Source organism: Marmota monax, unplaced genomic scaffold, assembly GCF_021218885.2.
Source record: "Marmota monax isolate L192 unplaced genomic scaffold, Marmota_monax_Labrador192_F-V1.1 WCK01_AAM20220418_F8-fsc00023, whole genome shotgun sequence".
Taxonomy (NCBI): domain Eukaryota; kingdom Metazoa; phylum Chordata; class Mammalia; order Rodentia; family Sciuridae; genus Marmota; species Marmota monax.
In genome coordinates, this window is record NW_026692907.1 from 15,149,556 (window position 1) to 15,164,269 (window position 14,714).

General features: G+C 37.4%; 1 protein-coding gene across 3 annotated transcripts in view; it reads right to left on the reverse strand.

Annotated features, from left to right (window-relative positions):
* Dnai4 (dynein axonemal intermediate chain 4) overlaps positions 1–14,714 on the reverse strand; it is a 128,985-nt gene that overhangs the window by 109,250 nt on the left and 5,021 nt on the right. For 2 of the 3 annotated variants that reach the window (XM_058581577.1, XM_046451048.2), the window contains exon 2: positions 6,173–6,350. The exons of the other annotated variant lie outside the window; for it this stretch is intronic. In XM_058581577.1, coding sequence (XP_058437560.1) covers positions 6,173–6,350 — 178 coding nt within the window. The remainder of the gene's footprint in view (positions 1–6,172; positions 6,351–14,714) is intronic. 3 annotated transcript variants of the gene reach the window in all.

Consider the following 14,714-nt stretch of genomic DNA (forward strand, 5'->3'; position numbering starts at 1 on the left):
GAGAAACCAGGGGACTAGAGGCCAGGCCCTCGCGACTGGGCGGCTGGAGACCGCACGCCCTCGGGCGACAGCCCACCCGCTGCCCGCGTGACTGGGCGGCTGGAGACTGCCTGCCCGCCGGCAACAGCCGGACCGCTGCCCGTGCGACTGGGCAGCTGGAGACCGCCCGCCCGCCGGCGACCGACCGCGCGACTGGGCGGCAGGAGATCGCCTGCCTGCCAGCGACAGCACCCGCTGCCCGCGCGACTGGGAGGCTGGAGACCGCCAGCCCGCCGGCGACCGGGAGCTGAAACCAACCAGAGACAGTCCAGTCCCACCCCCCATTCGGACATCCCAGCAAGGAGCCTGGGGCCCGCCATAGCAGAGAGGTGATGTCACTGGAGCTCGGCCGTCGGAATACCTTCCCAGCAGAATCCAATTTAGCAGGCATAGTCTACCAACACAAAGGAGAGACAACAGAGATATACAAAACCAAAACAAATCTATAGGAGAGAGCAGAAATACAGCAATCAAATAGAGCTGGAAAGTAACTTGAACAACATGAAAAAACAAGGGAAAAAAGGAGTACAAACAATGCAGGACAACTTAAATCTACAGGAGGACCTAGAAGCATCAGAAACATGGATAGGGAAAGAACTCAAGGCATACCTAACTCAGATGGAAAGGAATATTAGAGAAGACATGAGACAGCAAGTCCAAGCAATGAAAGTATATTTTGAAAACGAATTAAACAAACAAATTCAAATGGCAAAGAACGAGCTTTACCAGGAGATAGAGATTTAAAAAAAAAAAACAAACAGTAATCCTAGAAATGCAGGAAACTATAAACCAAATTAAAAACTCAAACGAGAATATTACAAATAGGCTAGATCAAGTAGAAGTCAGAACATCAGATAATGAAGACAAAGTTTATCAACTTGAAAAGAATATAGTCAACACAGAAAAGATGCTTAAATCTCATGAGCAATCTATTCAAGAGATATGGGATGTCATAAAAAAACCAAATTTGAGAGTCATAGGGATAGAAGAAGGCATAGAGATTCAAACCAAAGGAATGGAAAACCTGTTAAATGAAATAATTCTAGAAAACTTCCCAGAGATGAAAGATGGAATGGATTGCCAAATCCTGGAAGCCTACAGGACCCCAAACATTCAAAACCGTAATAGACCAACTCCAAGACATATAATTATGAAGATAGCCAACATACAAAACAAGGAGAGAATATTAAAAGCTACGAGAGAAAGGAGGCAGATTACATTCAGGGGTAAACCAATTAGGTTAATGACTGATTTTTCATCACAGACTTTGAAAGCGAGAAGATCCTGGAACAATGTATTTCAAACGCTGAAAAATAATGGATTCCAACCAAGAATACTGTATCCAGCAAAATTAAGCTTCAGATTTGACAATGAAATTAAAATCTTTCACAATAAACAAAAGCTAAAAGAATTCACAGCCAGAAAACCAGCACTGCAAAGCATTTTGAGCAAAATACTATAAGAAGAGGAATTGAAAAATAGTGCCCAAAACTAACAGCGGGAGGTATCTCAGTAAAGGGGGAGGAAAATAACCAAAAAGTAAAAACTAGCCAAACTAAAATAAATAAATAAACAAACATGACTGGAAGTACAAACCGTATTTCAATTGTAACCTTAAATGTTAATGGCCTAAATTCACCAATCAAGAGACATACGCTAGTAACCTGCATCAAAAAAACAAATCCAAACAATATGCTGCCTTCAGGAGACTCATATGATAGGAAGAGACATACACAGGCTGAAGGTAAAAGGTTGGGAAAAATCATACCACTCATATGGCCCTCGGAAGCAAGCAGGAGTGGCCATACTCATATCGAATAAAATCAACTTCAAACCAAGTTAATCAAAAGGGATAAAGAAGGACACTATATACTGTTAAAAGGAACCATCCACCAACAAGACATAACAATTATCAATTTGTATGCACCAAACAATGGTGCTGCAACGTTCATAAAACAAACTCTCCTCAAGTTCAAGAGTCAAATAGACTACAACACAATAATTATGGGTGACTTCAACACACCACTCTCGCCATTAGACAGATCCTCTAGACAAAAGCTGAATAAAGAAACTACAGAACTCAATAGCACAATCAATAACCTAGACTTAACTGACATATATAGAATATATCAACCTTCATCAAGTGGATACACGTTCTACTCAGCAGCACATGCATCCTACTCAAAGATAGACCATATATTATGCCATAGGGCAAATCTTAGTAAATATAAAGGTGTGGAGATAATACCATGCACCATATCTGAACATAATGGAATGAAACTGGAAATCAATGATAAAAGAAGGAAGGAAAAATCCTACATCACATGGAAAATGAACAATATGTTACTGAATGATCAATGGGTTACAGAAGACATAAAGGAGGAGATAAAAAAATTCTTAGAGACAAATGACAATACAGACACAACATACCGAAATCTATGGGACACAATGAAAGCAGTTTTAAGAGGGAAATTCATTTCTTGGAGTTCTTTCCTCAAAAAAAGAAAAAACCAACAAATAAATGAACTCACACTACACCTCAAAAACCTAGAAAAGGAAGAGCAAAACAACAGCAAATGTAGTAGAAGACAAGAAATAATTAAAATCAGAGCAGAAATCAACGAAATTGAAACAAAAAAAAAACCATTGAAAAAATTGATAAAACTAAAAGTTGGTTCTTTGAAAAAATAAATAAGATCGACAGGCCCTTAGCCATGCTAACGAAGAGAAGAAGAGAGAGAACTGAAATTACTAACTTACGGGATGAAAAAAGGAATATCACAACAGACACTACAGAAATACAGAAGATAATTAGAAAAGTATTTTGAAACCCTATATTCCAATAAAATAGAAGATAGTGAAGATATCGATAAATTTCTTAAGTCATACGATCTGCCCAGATTGAGTCAGGAAGACATACACAATTTAAACAGACCAATAACAAAGGAAGAAATAGAAGAAGCCATCAAAAGACTACCAACCAAGAAAAGCCCTGGACCGGATGGGTATACAGTGGAGTTTTACAACCTTCAAAGAAGAATTAATACCAATACTTTTCAAGCTATTTCAAGAAATAGAAAAAGAAGGAGCTCTTCCAAATTCATTCTATGAGGCCAACATCACCCTGATCCTGAAACCAGACAAAGACACTTCAAAGAAAGAAAACTACAGACCAATATCTCTAATGAACTTGGATGCAAAAATTCTCAATAAAATCCTGGCGAATCGAATACAAAAGCATATCAAAAAAATTGTGCACCATGATCAAGTAGGATTCATCCCTGGGATGCAAGGCTGGTTCAATATACGGAAATCAATAAATGCTATTCACCACATCAATAGACTTAAAGATAAGAACCATATGATCATCTCGATAGATGCAGAAAAAGCATTCGACAAAGTACAGCATCCCTTTATGTTCAAAACTCTAGAAAAACTAGGGATAACAGGAACATACCTCAATATTGTAAAAGCAATCTATGCTAAGCCTCAGGCTAGCATCATTCTGAATGGAGAAAAACTGAAGGCATTCCCTCTAAAATCTGGAACAAGACAGGGATGCCCTCTATCACCACTTCTATTCAATTTAGTTCTTGAAATACTAGCCAGAGCAATTAGACAGACAAAAGAAATTAAAGGCATAAAAATAGATAAAGAAGAACTTAAATTATCGCTATTTGCGGATGACATGATAATATATTTAACAGACCCAAAAGGGTCTACAAAGAAACTGCTAGAGTTAATAAATGAATTCAGCAAAGTGGCAGGATATAAAATCAACACGCATCAATCAAAGGCATTCCTGTATATCAGCAACAAAACTTCTGAAATGGAAATGAGGAAAACCACTCCATTCACAATATCCTCAAAGAAAATAAGATACTTGGGAATCAACCTAACAAAAGAGGTGAAAGATTTATAAAATGAAAACTACAGAACCCTAAAGAGAGAGAGAGAAGAAGATCTTAGAAGATGGAAAAATGTACCCTGTTCATGGATAGGCAGAACTAACATCATCAAAATGGTGATATTACCCAAAGTTCTCTACAGGTTTAATGCGATGCCAATCAAAATCCCAACAGCATTTCTTGTAGAAATAGATAAAGCAATCATGAAATTCATATGGAAAAACAAAAGACCCAGAATTGCAAAAGCAATTCTAAGCAGGAAGTGTGAATCTGGAGGTATAGCGATACCAGATCTCAAACTGTACTACAGAGCAATAGTAACAAAAACAGCATGGTACTGGTACCAAAACAGGCAGGTGGACCAATGGTACAGAATAGAAGACACAGAGACCAATCCACAAAATTACAACTTTCTTATATTTGATAAAGGGGCTAAAAGCATGCAATGGAGGAAGGATAGCATCTTCAACAAATGGTGCTGGGAAAATTGGAAATCCACATGCAACAAAATGAAACTGAATCCCTTTCTCTCGCCATGCACAAAAGTTAACTCAAAATGGATCAAGGAGCTAGATATCAAATCAGAGACACTGCGTCTGATAGAAGAAAAAGTTGGCTACGATCTACATACTGTGGGGTCGGGCTCCAAATTCCTTAATAGGACGCCCATAGCCCAAGAGTTAATAACAAGAATAAACAAATGGGACCTACTTAAACTAAAAAGTTTTTTCTCAGCAAGAGAAACAATAAGAGAGGTAAATAGAGAGCCTACATCCTGGGAACAAATTTTTACCCCTCACACGTCAGATAGAGCCCTAATATCCAGAATCTACAAAGAACTCAAAAAATTAAACAATAAGATAACAAATAACCCAATCAACAAATGGGCCAAGGCCCTGAACAGACACTTCTCAGAGGAGGACATACAATCAATCAATAAGTACATGAAAAAATGCTCACCATCTCTAGCAGTCAGAGAAATGCAAATCAAAACCACTCTAAGATACCATCTCACTCCAGTAAGATTGGCAGCCATTATGAAGTCAAACAACAATAAGTGTTGGCGAGGATGTGGGGAAAAGGGTACAATTGTACATTGCTGGTGGGACTGCAAATTGGTGAGGCCAATTTGGAAAGCAGTATGGAGATTCCTGGGAAAGCTGGGAATGGATCCACCATTTGACCCAGCTATCGCCCTTCTCGGACTATTCCCTGAGGATCTTAAAAGAGCGTACTATAGGGATACTGCCACATCAATGATCATAGCGGCACAATTCACAATAGCTAGACTGTGGAACCAACCTAGATGCCCTTCAATAGATGAATGGATAAAAAAAAATGTGGCATTTATACACAATGGAGTATTACGCAGCACTAAAAAATGACAAAATCATGGAATTTGCAGGGAAATGGATGGTATTAGAGCAGATTATGCTAAGCGAAGTTAGCCAATCCTTAAAAAACAAATGCCAAATATCTTCTTTGATATAAAGAGAGCAACTAAGAACAGAACAGAGAGGAAGAGCATGAGGAAAAGATTAACATTAAACAGAGTTGTGTGGGGGGAGAGAAAGGGAGAGAGAAGGGAAATCATATGGAAATGGTAGGAGACCCTCAATGTTACACAAAATTACACATAAGAGGTTGTGAGGGGAAAGGGGCGGGGGGGAACCAGGGAGAGAATTGAACAACAGCAGATGAGGTAGAGAGGGAAGACGGGAGGGGAGGGGAGGGGGGATAGTAGGGGATAGGAAAGGTAGCAGAATACAACAGTCACTAATATGCCATTATGTAAAAATGTGAGTGTGTAACCGATGTGATTCTGCAATTTGTATTTGGGGTAAAAATGGGAGTTCATAACCCACTTGAGTCAAATGTATGAAAGATGATATATCATGAGCTTTGTAATGTTTTGAACAACCAATAAAAAAAAAAAGACTACATTGCTGAGGAGAGTAGATGACAGTAGTATATTAGCTATCATTAACAACAGATAATTCTTAATGTCCTAAGTAGACTTTCCTTATTCTACTACAATATTCCTATTATTCATAGTGAGTTACAGGAGCCATTTGCTACTATTATGCTGTAAGGAATATTACGGAGTAAAAATTTTAATCAAATCAATATTTCAATATTTGAAGTGATCAGTTGATTATTCTAAAATTCCAATAGTTTTACATGATGTCATTTTAAAATAAACTCAGAATTCTAAAGAATATTACCTGTATTGTCTTAATGTTGGGAATATTCAATTTTTCTATTGATTTCATTTCAGGTGGAATAAGTAAGTTTCTTGATACAGTCAATTTGCTTTGATTTGCACCAATATATCCTTTGTTTGGAGCTTTTCTTGTGGCATTAAAGCTAATAGACTTCCTTGGTAATAGTGAGGCATTATTCCTATATCAGGAAAAGACAATACAATACAAGGATCCATGATTGAAAAGAAAAATCAATACAAACAAAAAAGGTACACTTACATTTATAAACATGAATAATCTAACCATATAACATGAAATAAATAACTGCTTGAGAGATTATTTTGCATAAGCATAGTTCTAGAGAGTTGATATACACTATGTGACTTTTCTCCTCACAATAACTCTAAAAAGTTGCTATTAACTTTTTTTGGGGGTGTGTGTGTGTGCAAGGGTGGAACCCTGGGGGTACTTTATTACTGAGTAGATCCCTAGTCCATTTATTTTAATTTTGAGACAGAGTCTTAGTAAATTCCTGAAGCTGGCCTCCAACTTAACATTCTTATGCCTCAACCTCCCAAATTGCTAGGATTATAGGCATGCAACCAAGTGCTCTATTAACAGTTTATGTAAAATCACAGAGGCTTAAATAGGGAAAAAATTCTTACAAGAGTTGAGATTTGACACAGGATGTAAGATTCAAAGGCTGTACTGACTTTTGTGAGTCTTATATTCTTACTTATAAAACAGGGATTATAATAGTATCTAACTCACAGTTTCTTATGAGTAAATGAATTAACTTTGGTATTATGGTTAAGAAGTGTCTGGCACCCAGGAAGCACAAACACTCTGCAGTTACACAGGCAGATTTAAACAGGAAAGAATATCATGTTCCCATCTGAACAAATAATGATTTTTTGAAAAATTTTTTTAGTTCTAGTTGGACACAATACCTTTATCTATTTTTATGTGATGCTGAGGATCAAACCCAGTGTCTCACATATGCTAGGCAAGTACTCTACCGCTGAGCCCCCAGCCCCAAATAATGTATGATTTTTAATAAGAAAAGTTATAATCTAAATATTTGTGTCTGAAAGAAAGAATTTTACTTTTGGATTGTGTTGAGAGCCACAGCCGAAGGGGCCCCAGCAAACTTCCAGCTGCCAGCAAACTTCCAGCTGCCAGTTGATGATTGGCTCACAGCGGCCCCAGCAAACTTCTAGCTGCCAACTGATTGGCTCCTCTGCAGTGATGCTCATTGGGCTGTTTCCCGGCCCTTTCAGACCACAGAGCTGCTCATTGGGGGACTTTTTTTGGCTCCGCCCACACAACCCAGCCAATCAGCCTCAAGAGCAGGAGGAGTGGGGGAGGTTGAGAGGCTTGTGGGAAGCCAGTAATGGCAGTTGGGCTCTGAAGGTTTTTCCTGAGGAGCTGTTTTGTTTGGTGTGTGTGGTTCTAAAAATAAAGTTCGTTTCTTTTGACAAGTGGCTCCTGAATTGTGCCCAGCCAGACTGCGGCAGGATTTACTCTGTAAATTCCTAAAAACAGAACCTACTTTCTATTCATTCTAGTATTCTGTACTACAGTTTTCTATAAAATGAGGATGATCTTCCCTTAGCTTATAAAACGGAAATATTCTGCCAAAGAAAACATTTTAATAATACTTTTAATTTTTAATCATAAAAGATAAAACAAGAATAAAATATCTTTAAATGACAATTATCAATCGAGTTTTCATATTTATTTTCTTCACAGCATTGTTATCACTATTTGACATTTTGTTTCTTGTTTTCCACTCTTCTTAGAATGTAGGCACATTTAGGGTAGAAACTGTCATACTCATTGCTATGTTCCTAGCACACAGCCTAGGGCCTAATATATCATAGGCGCTAAATACATACTTTTTAAATTAATGTGAAAATGAATTCCATTTGCACACTATTTCAAACATGTTCAAGTATCCTACCCTATTTCATTTCTAAGGACTATACTATCCTGACAATACAAATAAAAGGGTTTCAATTATGTAAAAATTCCTTCATATCTTTTCTCTACCTGCTTAAAATTCTGCTTCCTGCAAACTCATCAATATATTCTTATCTTTTTTCCTCATTCAATAAGAGTTGATAATCTATAAGACTAATATTTCTAATATTTTATCTATGTTTTGAAATGTGTCTCTTCTAAGGAACTCTTCTTCATGAGTAATCCCAAGTCTTTTAATCATATTATTTCCCCATGAACATGCTTCAATCATCTCATCTTTTCTTTAGCTATGCCTTCCTCTACCTATTAATACATCTCTTCTCCCTTTCATAGTTCAGTTTTCTAAAATATTAGTCAATAATACTGTCTCTTTTTCTTTTTTTTTCTGTGATGCTGGGGATCAAATCTAGGGCTGCATGCATCCTGGGCAAGTACTTTACCACTGAGCTTCATGTCCCACCCTGTCTACTTTTTTGCTTCTCTTATCTAGTTCCAATTTTTCATTAATATCATCCATTCCTTCAAATTGTTGAATTCAAGGCACTCTTCACCTTTGTAGCATCTGACAGTTGACTATTTCCCTTTATGAAAAGTTGACTTCTCAAATTGGTTTCTATGACACCAGTTTCTTATTCTTTAACCTCCTTGAGACCTCTGATCTTCCATTTTCTACTAATTAATCTTTTAGATTTCTCTTCATTTCTAGCTAATTCAAAAATCCACAATACATCAGTAGAATCATTCCTTTGTTGCTACCGTCAAGTCTCTTATTTTTCTTTCTCCTTAACTTTTTGCCCTAAGGTCCTTTTTACAAAGTCCAGTCCTCAGGGCTGGAGTCGTAGCTCAGTGGTAGAGCGCTTGCCTGGCACATGTGAGGCACTAGTTTCAATCCCCAACACTACATAAAAATAAAGAAAGAAAATAAAATTATTGTGCCCAACTACCAAAATAAATAGACAAATAGATACATAGATAAATAAATATATAAAAGATGCAAAATCCAGTCCTCATGTTCTATTTTTCCTTTAATAAACTCCTCTTTCATATATTACAACAGGCTTGAACCTCAGCAATCTATTTTCTCATTATATACACCAAACCTGGTTTCAATGGCCATCTATATTCTAATACCATCACTTCTGTCTCTCTTCTTCCATGGGTGCTCTCTCTCCAATATTATCCCTGCCATAATTATTGAGTATTTCAATATCCATAAAGCTAATCCTTCTACTACCGTAGCTTATTAGAAAACTTACATAAATGATGTTATATTGCTACTTCAACCACTTACCCTGATGATCAATATGCTTGACCTTGTCTTTAGAAAGGTCAATGCTTACTTCCTATTTTTTCAGTTTAAACACTCTCTTAAACCACAACATCAACAATCCTTCCACTCTATTATGATCTTTAAGTCCAGATGCTACCATGCTTTTCTCTTATGTACCTCTTCTCTCTTGATCTTAAGTTATCATAGTTGATAGTTAATTATTATAATCATTCCTTTCTTACATTCTCATCCCCTTTTCCCTTCTTTTATGTCATAACACTTGCTGGTAAAACCAAAACCATGGTGAATTCCAATCATGCTCTTACTTTAACCTTGCACCTCTGTATTAACCATGTTTCTAGCTTCTATAAATCTGATGTTTAAAAATGTGCCCTACATGTCAGACATAGCTTGTTCTGGACAATATGGAAATATGCCTAAGTTACACTGTTCCTTGGTTTCCTGCCTCCCTCATATCTCCCAGCCCCAGAAGTCCTCCTCTTAGGAGGGGATTTTTCAAATACATATCGATCAACCGCAAGTCCACACTCCTGACAACCTCTTTTGAAATCCCACATTCTGGACCACAATACTTGTTCCAATCATTCCACTGTCAATTGCCAGCCCAATAGATAGCCTCTATGCCTCAAAAACAACTAAAATCATTCAAAATAGCCAATCCTGTTTATACTGTCTTACCTATTCCTTCTGGAAGAAACCAAGAGAAAAGCTCTTATTCACAGTAAACCTCCCCATACCTACCCTCAACGCTAAAGCAAATAATCATTTCAATATTCTTATCTTACTTATTAGCAGCATTTGATCTAGCTGTTCCTTCTTTTTTTTTTTTTTTAACTTGGATTGTGGGACACTCCCTTTACCTGGTTTTCCTCTTAGTTTTTCTGTAGCCTTCATCATTAAACTTCTCTTTTCTTTCTATATTCATAGCCTAATAAACTCATTCAATGCTATGACTTAAATGCCATTATGTGAAAATGAATCCATAATACATAACTCTAAACCATATACCTACCTGCCTACTTGACATCTATAAAGGAAATTTAGCAAGTCCAAAACTGAATTCCTGGTGTTAACCACCACTACCATTTCACCCTTTTCAGGAAATTTACTTCTTATAGTCCTTCCCATTTTTTCTTAAGGATATTCTGTTCTCCCAGGTGCTTAGGTGAAAAAAAGTAAAAATATATCCAGAATCCACTCAATTGTCATCATCTTTATTGCCATTATCCTGGTCCAAACACAATCTTATCTTTTTTGGATTACTGCAATGCTCTTTTAACTGTCTTTTTACTTTACCTGGATCCCCTGAAATCTATTCTCCACACAACATATAGTGACCTTTTAAAAGCACAAACAAGATCAATTCAATTCTTATTATAACTTGTAACATATAAAATAGTCATATTTCACAAGAAAACTTAAATCCCAAAATGACAATTGAAATACCCAAATTTAATCAAGAACTCATAGGCCATGTGTTTGAGCAAATTTCTTAGTCTGTTTCTTTACTTCTCTGTAAATTAAGGTTAATAACACTACCTAATTCAGAGTTAGGGTGATCATTAGTTTTATTTCTAAAGTACAATGAGGAGATAAAAATTATAAAATAAAAATTTAAAGACTCAAAGAGAAGGTAATAGGGTCAAGGAAAAAAACTGGAGAGAAAAAGAAGAACCAGATAGGAGGCATTCAGGCAGGCAATAAATGAACCAGTAAAGTCCAAGGTTAAGGAAATTAAAAAAAATCTTCAGGAGGACAATTATTGTCAAATGCTCAGAGAGATGGAAAGAAAGATTGAATCTGGTGACCTTTGAAATCTTTAGGTTATGATTTAGGTTATAATCCTTTGAGTAGTTTCTAAAAAGCAATAGTGACAACAGATAAGAATTAAGGAGTGAACAGACTTTCTTTTGGCTTCCAGTCCAAATATGTAAAGCCCTTGAAAGTAATCTTTTTTATTTTTGATGGTACTGAGGATTGAACCAAGGGGTGCTCTACCACTGAGCTACAGCACAAGATGTTTGTTTTCTACTTCCGTTTAGGTCCACCAGAAAATTGAGATCATAGGGAAAAGAACTACATTGAAAATTAAAGAGGTAGGTGAAAACAGAATAGCAGTGTACAGAAAGCAAAAACTGCCAATGGAATAAGTAGTGGTAGGAAAACTTAAAGAACAATTTACTAATTACTGAAGACTGAGTGCAGACTACCTTGAGAGATAAAAACTGGGGATCCAGCATTATGGAGGGGCCCATACTTTCATTTTCACCTTCATGAGTTCACCAAGTTCTCCCGATGAAAATCAGAGACAAATTCCCTCAGGGTTCCAGCAGATGGATGGGGAGTAACAATTCTGAAATACACACAAAATGTTCTGTTCTCCTAAACAAAGGCCCATCTTCAAGGAAACTATTTTAAGAACTTAACCAACTTGGGTTTTACAACAGCATAATGGATGCAGGAAAAGAAAATACCCAATTCTAGCCTGGCACGGTGGCATATGCCTGCAATCCTAGCAGCTCTGGAGGCTGAGGCAGGAGTATCATGAGTTCAAGGCCAGCCTCAGCAAAAGTGAGGCGCTAAGCAACTCAGTAAGACCCTCTCTCAAAATATACCCAACTCTGATACCTATTAGTTATCTTGTCCCAATTAAAGAGAAGAAAAAAATGCTAAGAAACACTCATAAAGTTTACACCTCAGGGATAAAGGCCCACTAAAAGATTTAGTTGTTGGATTACAGAATACATCCCCTTCTCCCTAAATCTTGCCACCACCACACCTGGGGTCTGTTAATAGGACTAAATTAATTACCACTAAAGAACTACAAGGCTCAAGGCTCAAACTCCACTTAAGAAGGAGGCTCTATCTACTATGGTAATAAAAATGGCATGCTATTGGCACCAAAACAGACCCATGGTACAGAATAGAAGACACAAAGACAAACCCACATAAACACAGTTATCTCTTACTAGACAAAGGAGCCATAAACACACACTGGAGAAAAGATAGACTCTTCAACAAATGATGCTGGCAAAACTGGAAATCCATATGTAACAAAATGAAATCTGCAAAAAACTCAAAGTTGATCAAGGACCTAAGCATCAGACAAGAGATCCTGAGCCTACTAGAAGAAAAAGTAGGTCCAACTCTCCATTATGTCAGCTTAGGAACCAACTTCCTCAACAAGACTCCTAAAGTGCAAGAATAAATAAATGGAATGGTATCAAACTGAAAAGATTTTTCACAGCAAAGGAAACAATCAAGAACGTGAACAGAGAGCCTACAAAACGGGAGAAAATCTTTGTCACCTGCACCTTAAATAGAGCATTAATCTCCAGGATATACAAAGAACACAAAAACTTAACACAAAAAATCAAATAACCCAATCAATAAATGAGCTAAAGATGGTGAGCATTTTTTCATGTACTTGTTGATTGATTGTATGTCCTCCTCTGAGAAGTGTCTGTTCAGGTCCTTGGCCCATTTGTTGATTGGGTTGTTTGTTCTCTTATTGTCTAATTTTTTGAGTTCTTTGTATACTCTGGATATTAGGGCTCTATCTGAAGTGTGAGGAGTAAAGATTTGTTCCCAGGATGTAGGCTTTCTTATTGTTTCTTTCTTTTTTTTTTTTTTTTTGCTAAATATATATACACGGTTTATTTGGCATATTTTACACTATGGTATATACTTATCATAATAAAGTCTGTGTAATAATGACTATACTCCATAATATGGGAGTTATTTTCCATCATCTGATTTTTTTTTTTTAATTTTTTATTGTGGGTTGTTCAAAACATTACAAATTTCTTGACATATCATATTCCACACTTTGATTCAAGTGGGTTATGAACTCCCACCTTCACCCCATACACAGATTGCAGAATCACATCAGTTACACATCCATTGATTTACATATTGCCATACTAGTGTCTGTTGTGCTCTGCTGCCTTTCCCATCCTCCACCCTCCACCCTCCCCACCTCTCCCCTCCCCTCCCCTCCTCTCTCTCTACCCCCTCCACTGTATAATCCTGAGGGTCTCCTTCCATTACCATGCAATTTCCCTTCTCTCTCCCTTTCCCTCCCACCTCTCATCCCTGTTACATGTTAATCTTCTTCTCCTGCTCTTCGTCCCTACTCTGATCTTAGTTACTCTCCTTATATCAAAGAAGACATTTGGCATTTGTTTTTTAGGGATTGGCTAGCTTCACTTAGCATAATCTGCTCTAATGCCATCCATTTCCCTGTAAATTCTATGATTTTGTCATTTTTTAATGCAGAGTAATACTCCATTGTGTATAAATGCCACTTTTTTTTTATCCATTCGTCTATTGAAGGGCATCTAGGTTGGTTCCACAGTCTTGCTATTGTGAATTGTGCTGCTATGAACATCAATGTAGCAGTGTCCCTGTAGCATGCTCTTTTTAGGTCTTTAGGGAATAGACCAAGAAGGGGAATAGCTGGGTCAAATGGTGGCTCCATGCCCAGCTTTCCAAGAAATCTCCATACTGCTTTCCAAATTGGCTGCACCAATCTGCAGTCCCACCAGCAATGTACAAGTATACCCTTTTCCCCACATCCTCGCCAGCACTTGTTGTTGTTTGACTTCATAATGGCTGCCAATCTTACTGGAGTGAGATGGTATCTTAGGGTGGTTTTGATTTGCATTTCTCTGACAGCTAGAGATGTTGAGCATTTTTTCATGTACTTGTTGATTGACTGTATGTCCTCCTCTGAGAAGTGTCTGTTCAGGTCCTTGGCCCATTTGTTGATTGGGTTGTTTGTTTTCTTATTGTCTAATTTTTTGAGTTCTTTGTATACTCTGGATATTAGGGCTCTATCTGAAGTGTGAAAAGTAAAGATTTGTTCCCAGGGTGTAGGCTCCCTATTTACCTCTCTTATTGTTTCTTTTGCTGAGAAAACCTTTTTAGTTTGAGTAAGTCCCATTTCTTGATTCTAGTTATTAACTTTTAGATACCATCTCACTCCAGTAAGATTGGCAGCCATTAGGAAGTCAAACAACAACAAGTGCTGGCGAGGATATGGGGAAAAGGGTACACTTGTACATTGCTGGTGGGACTGCAAATTGGTGAGGCCAATTTGGAAAGCAGTATGGAGATTCCTGGGAAAGCTGGGAATGGAGCCACCATTTGACCCAGCTATTCCCCTTCTCGGTCTATTCCCTAAAGACCTAAAAAGAGCATGCTACAGGGACACTGCTACATCGATGTTCATAGCAGCACAATTCACAATAGCAAGACTGTGGAACCAACCTAGATGCCCTTCAATAG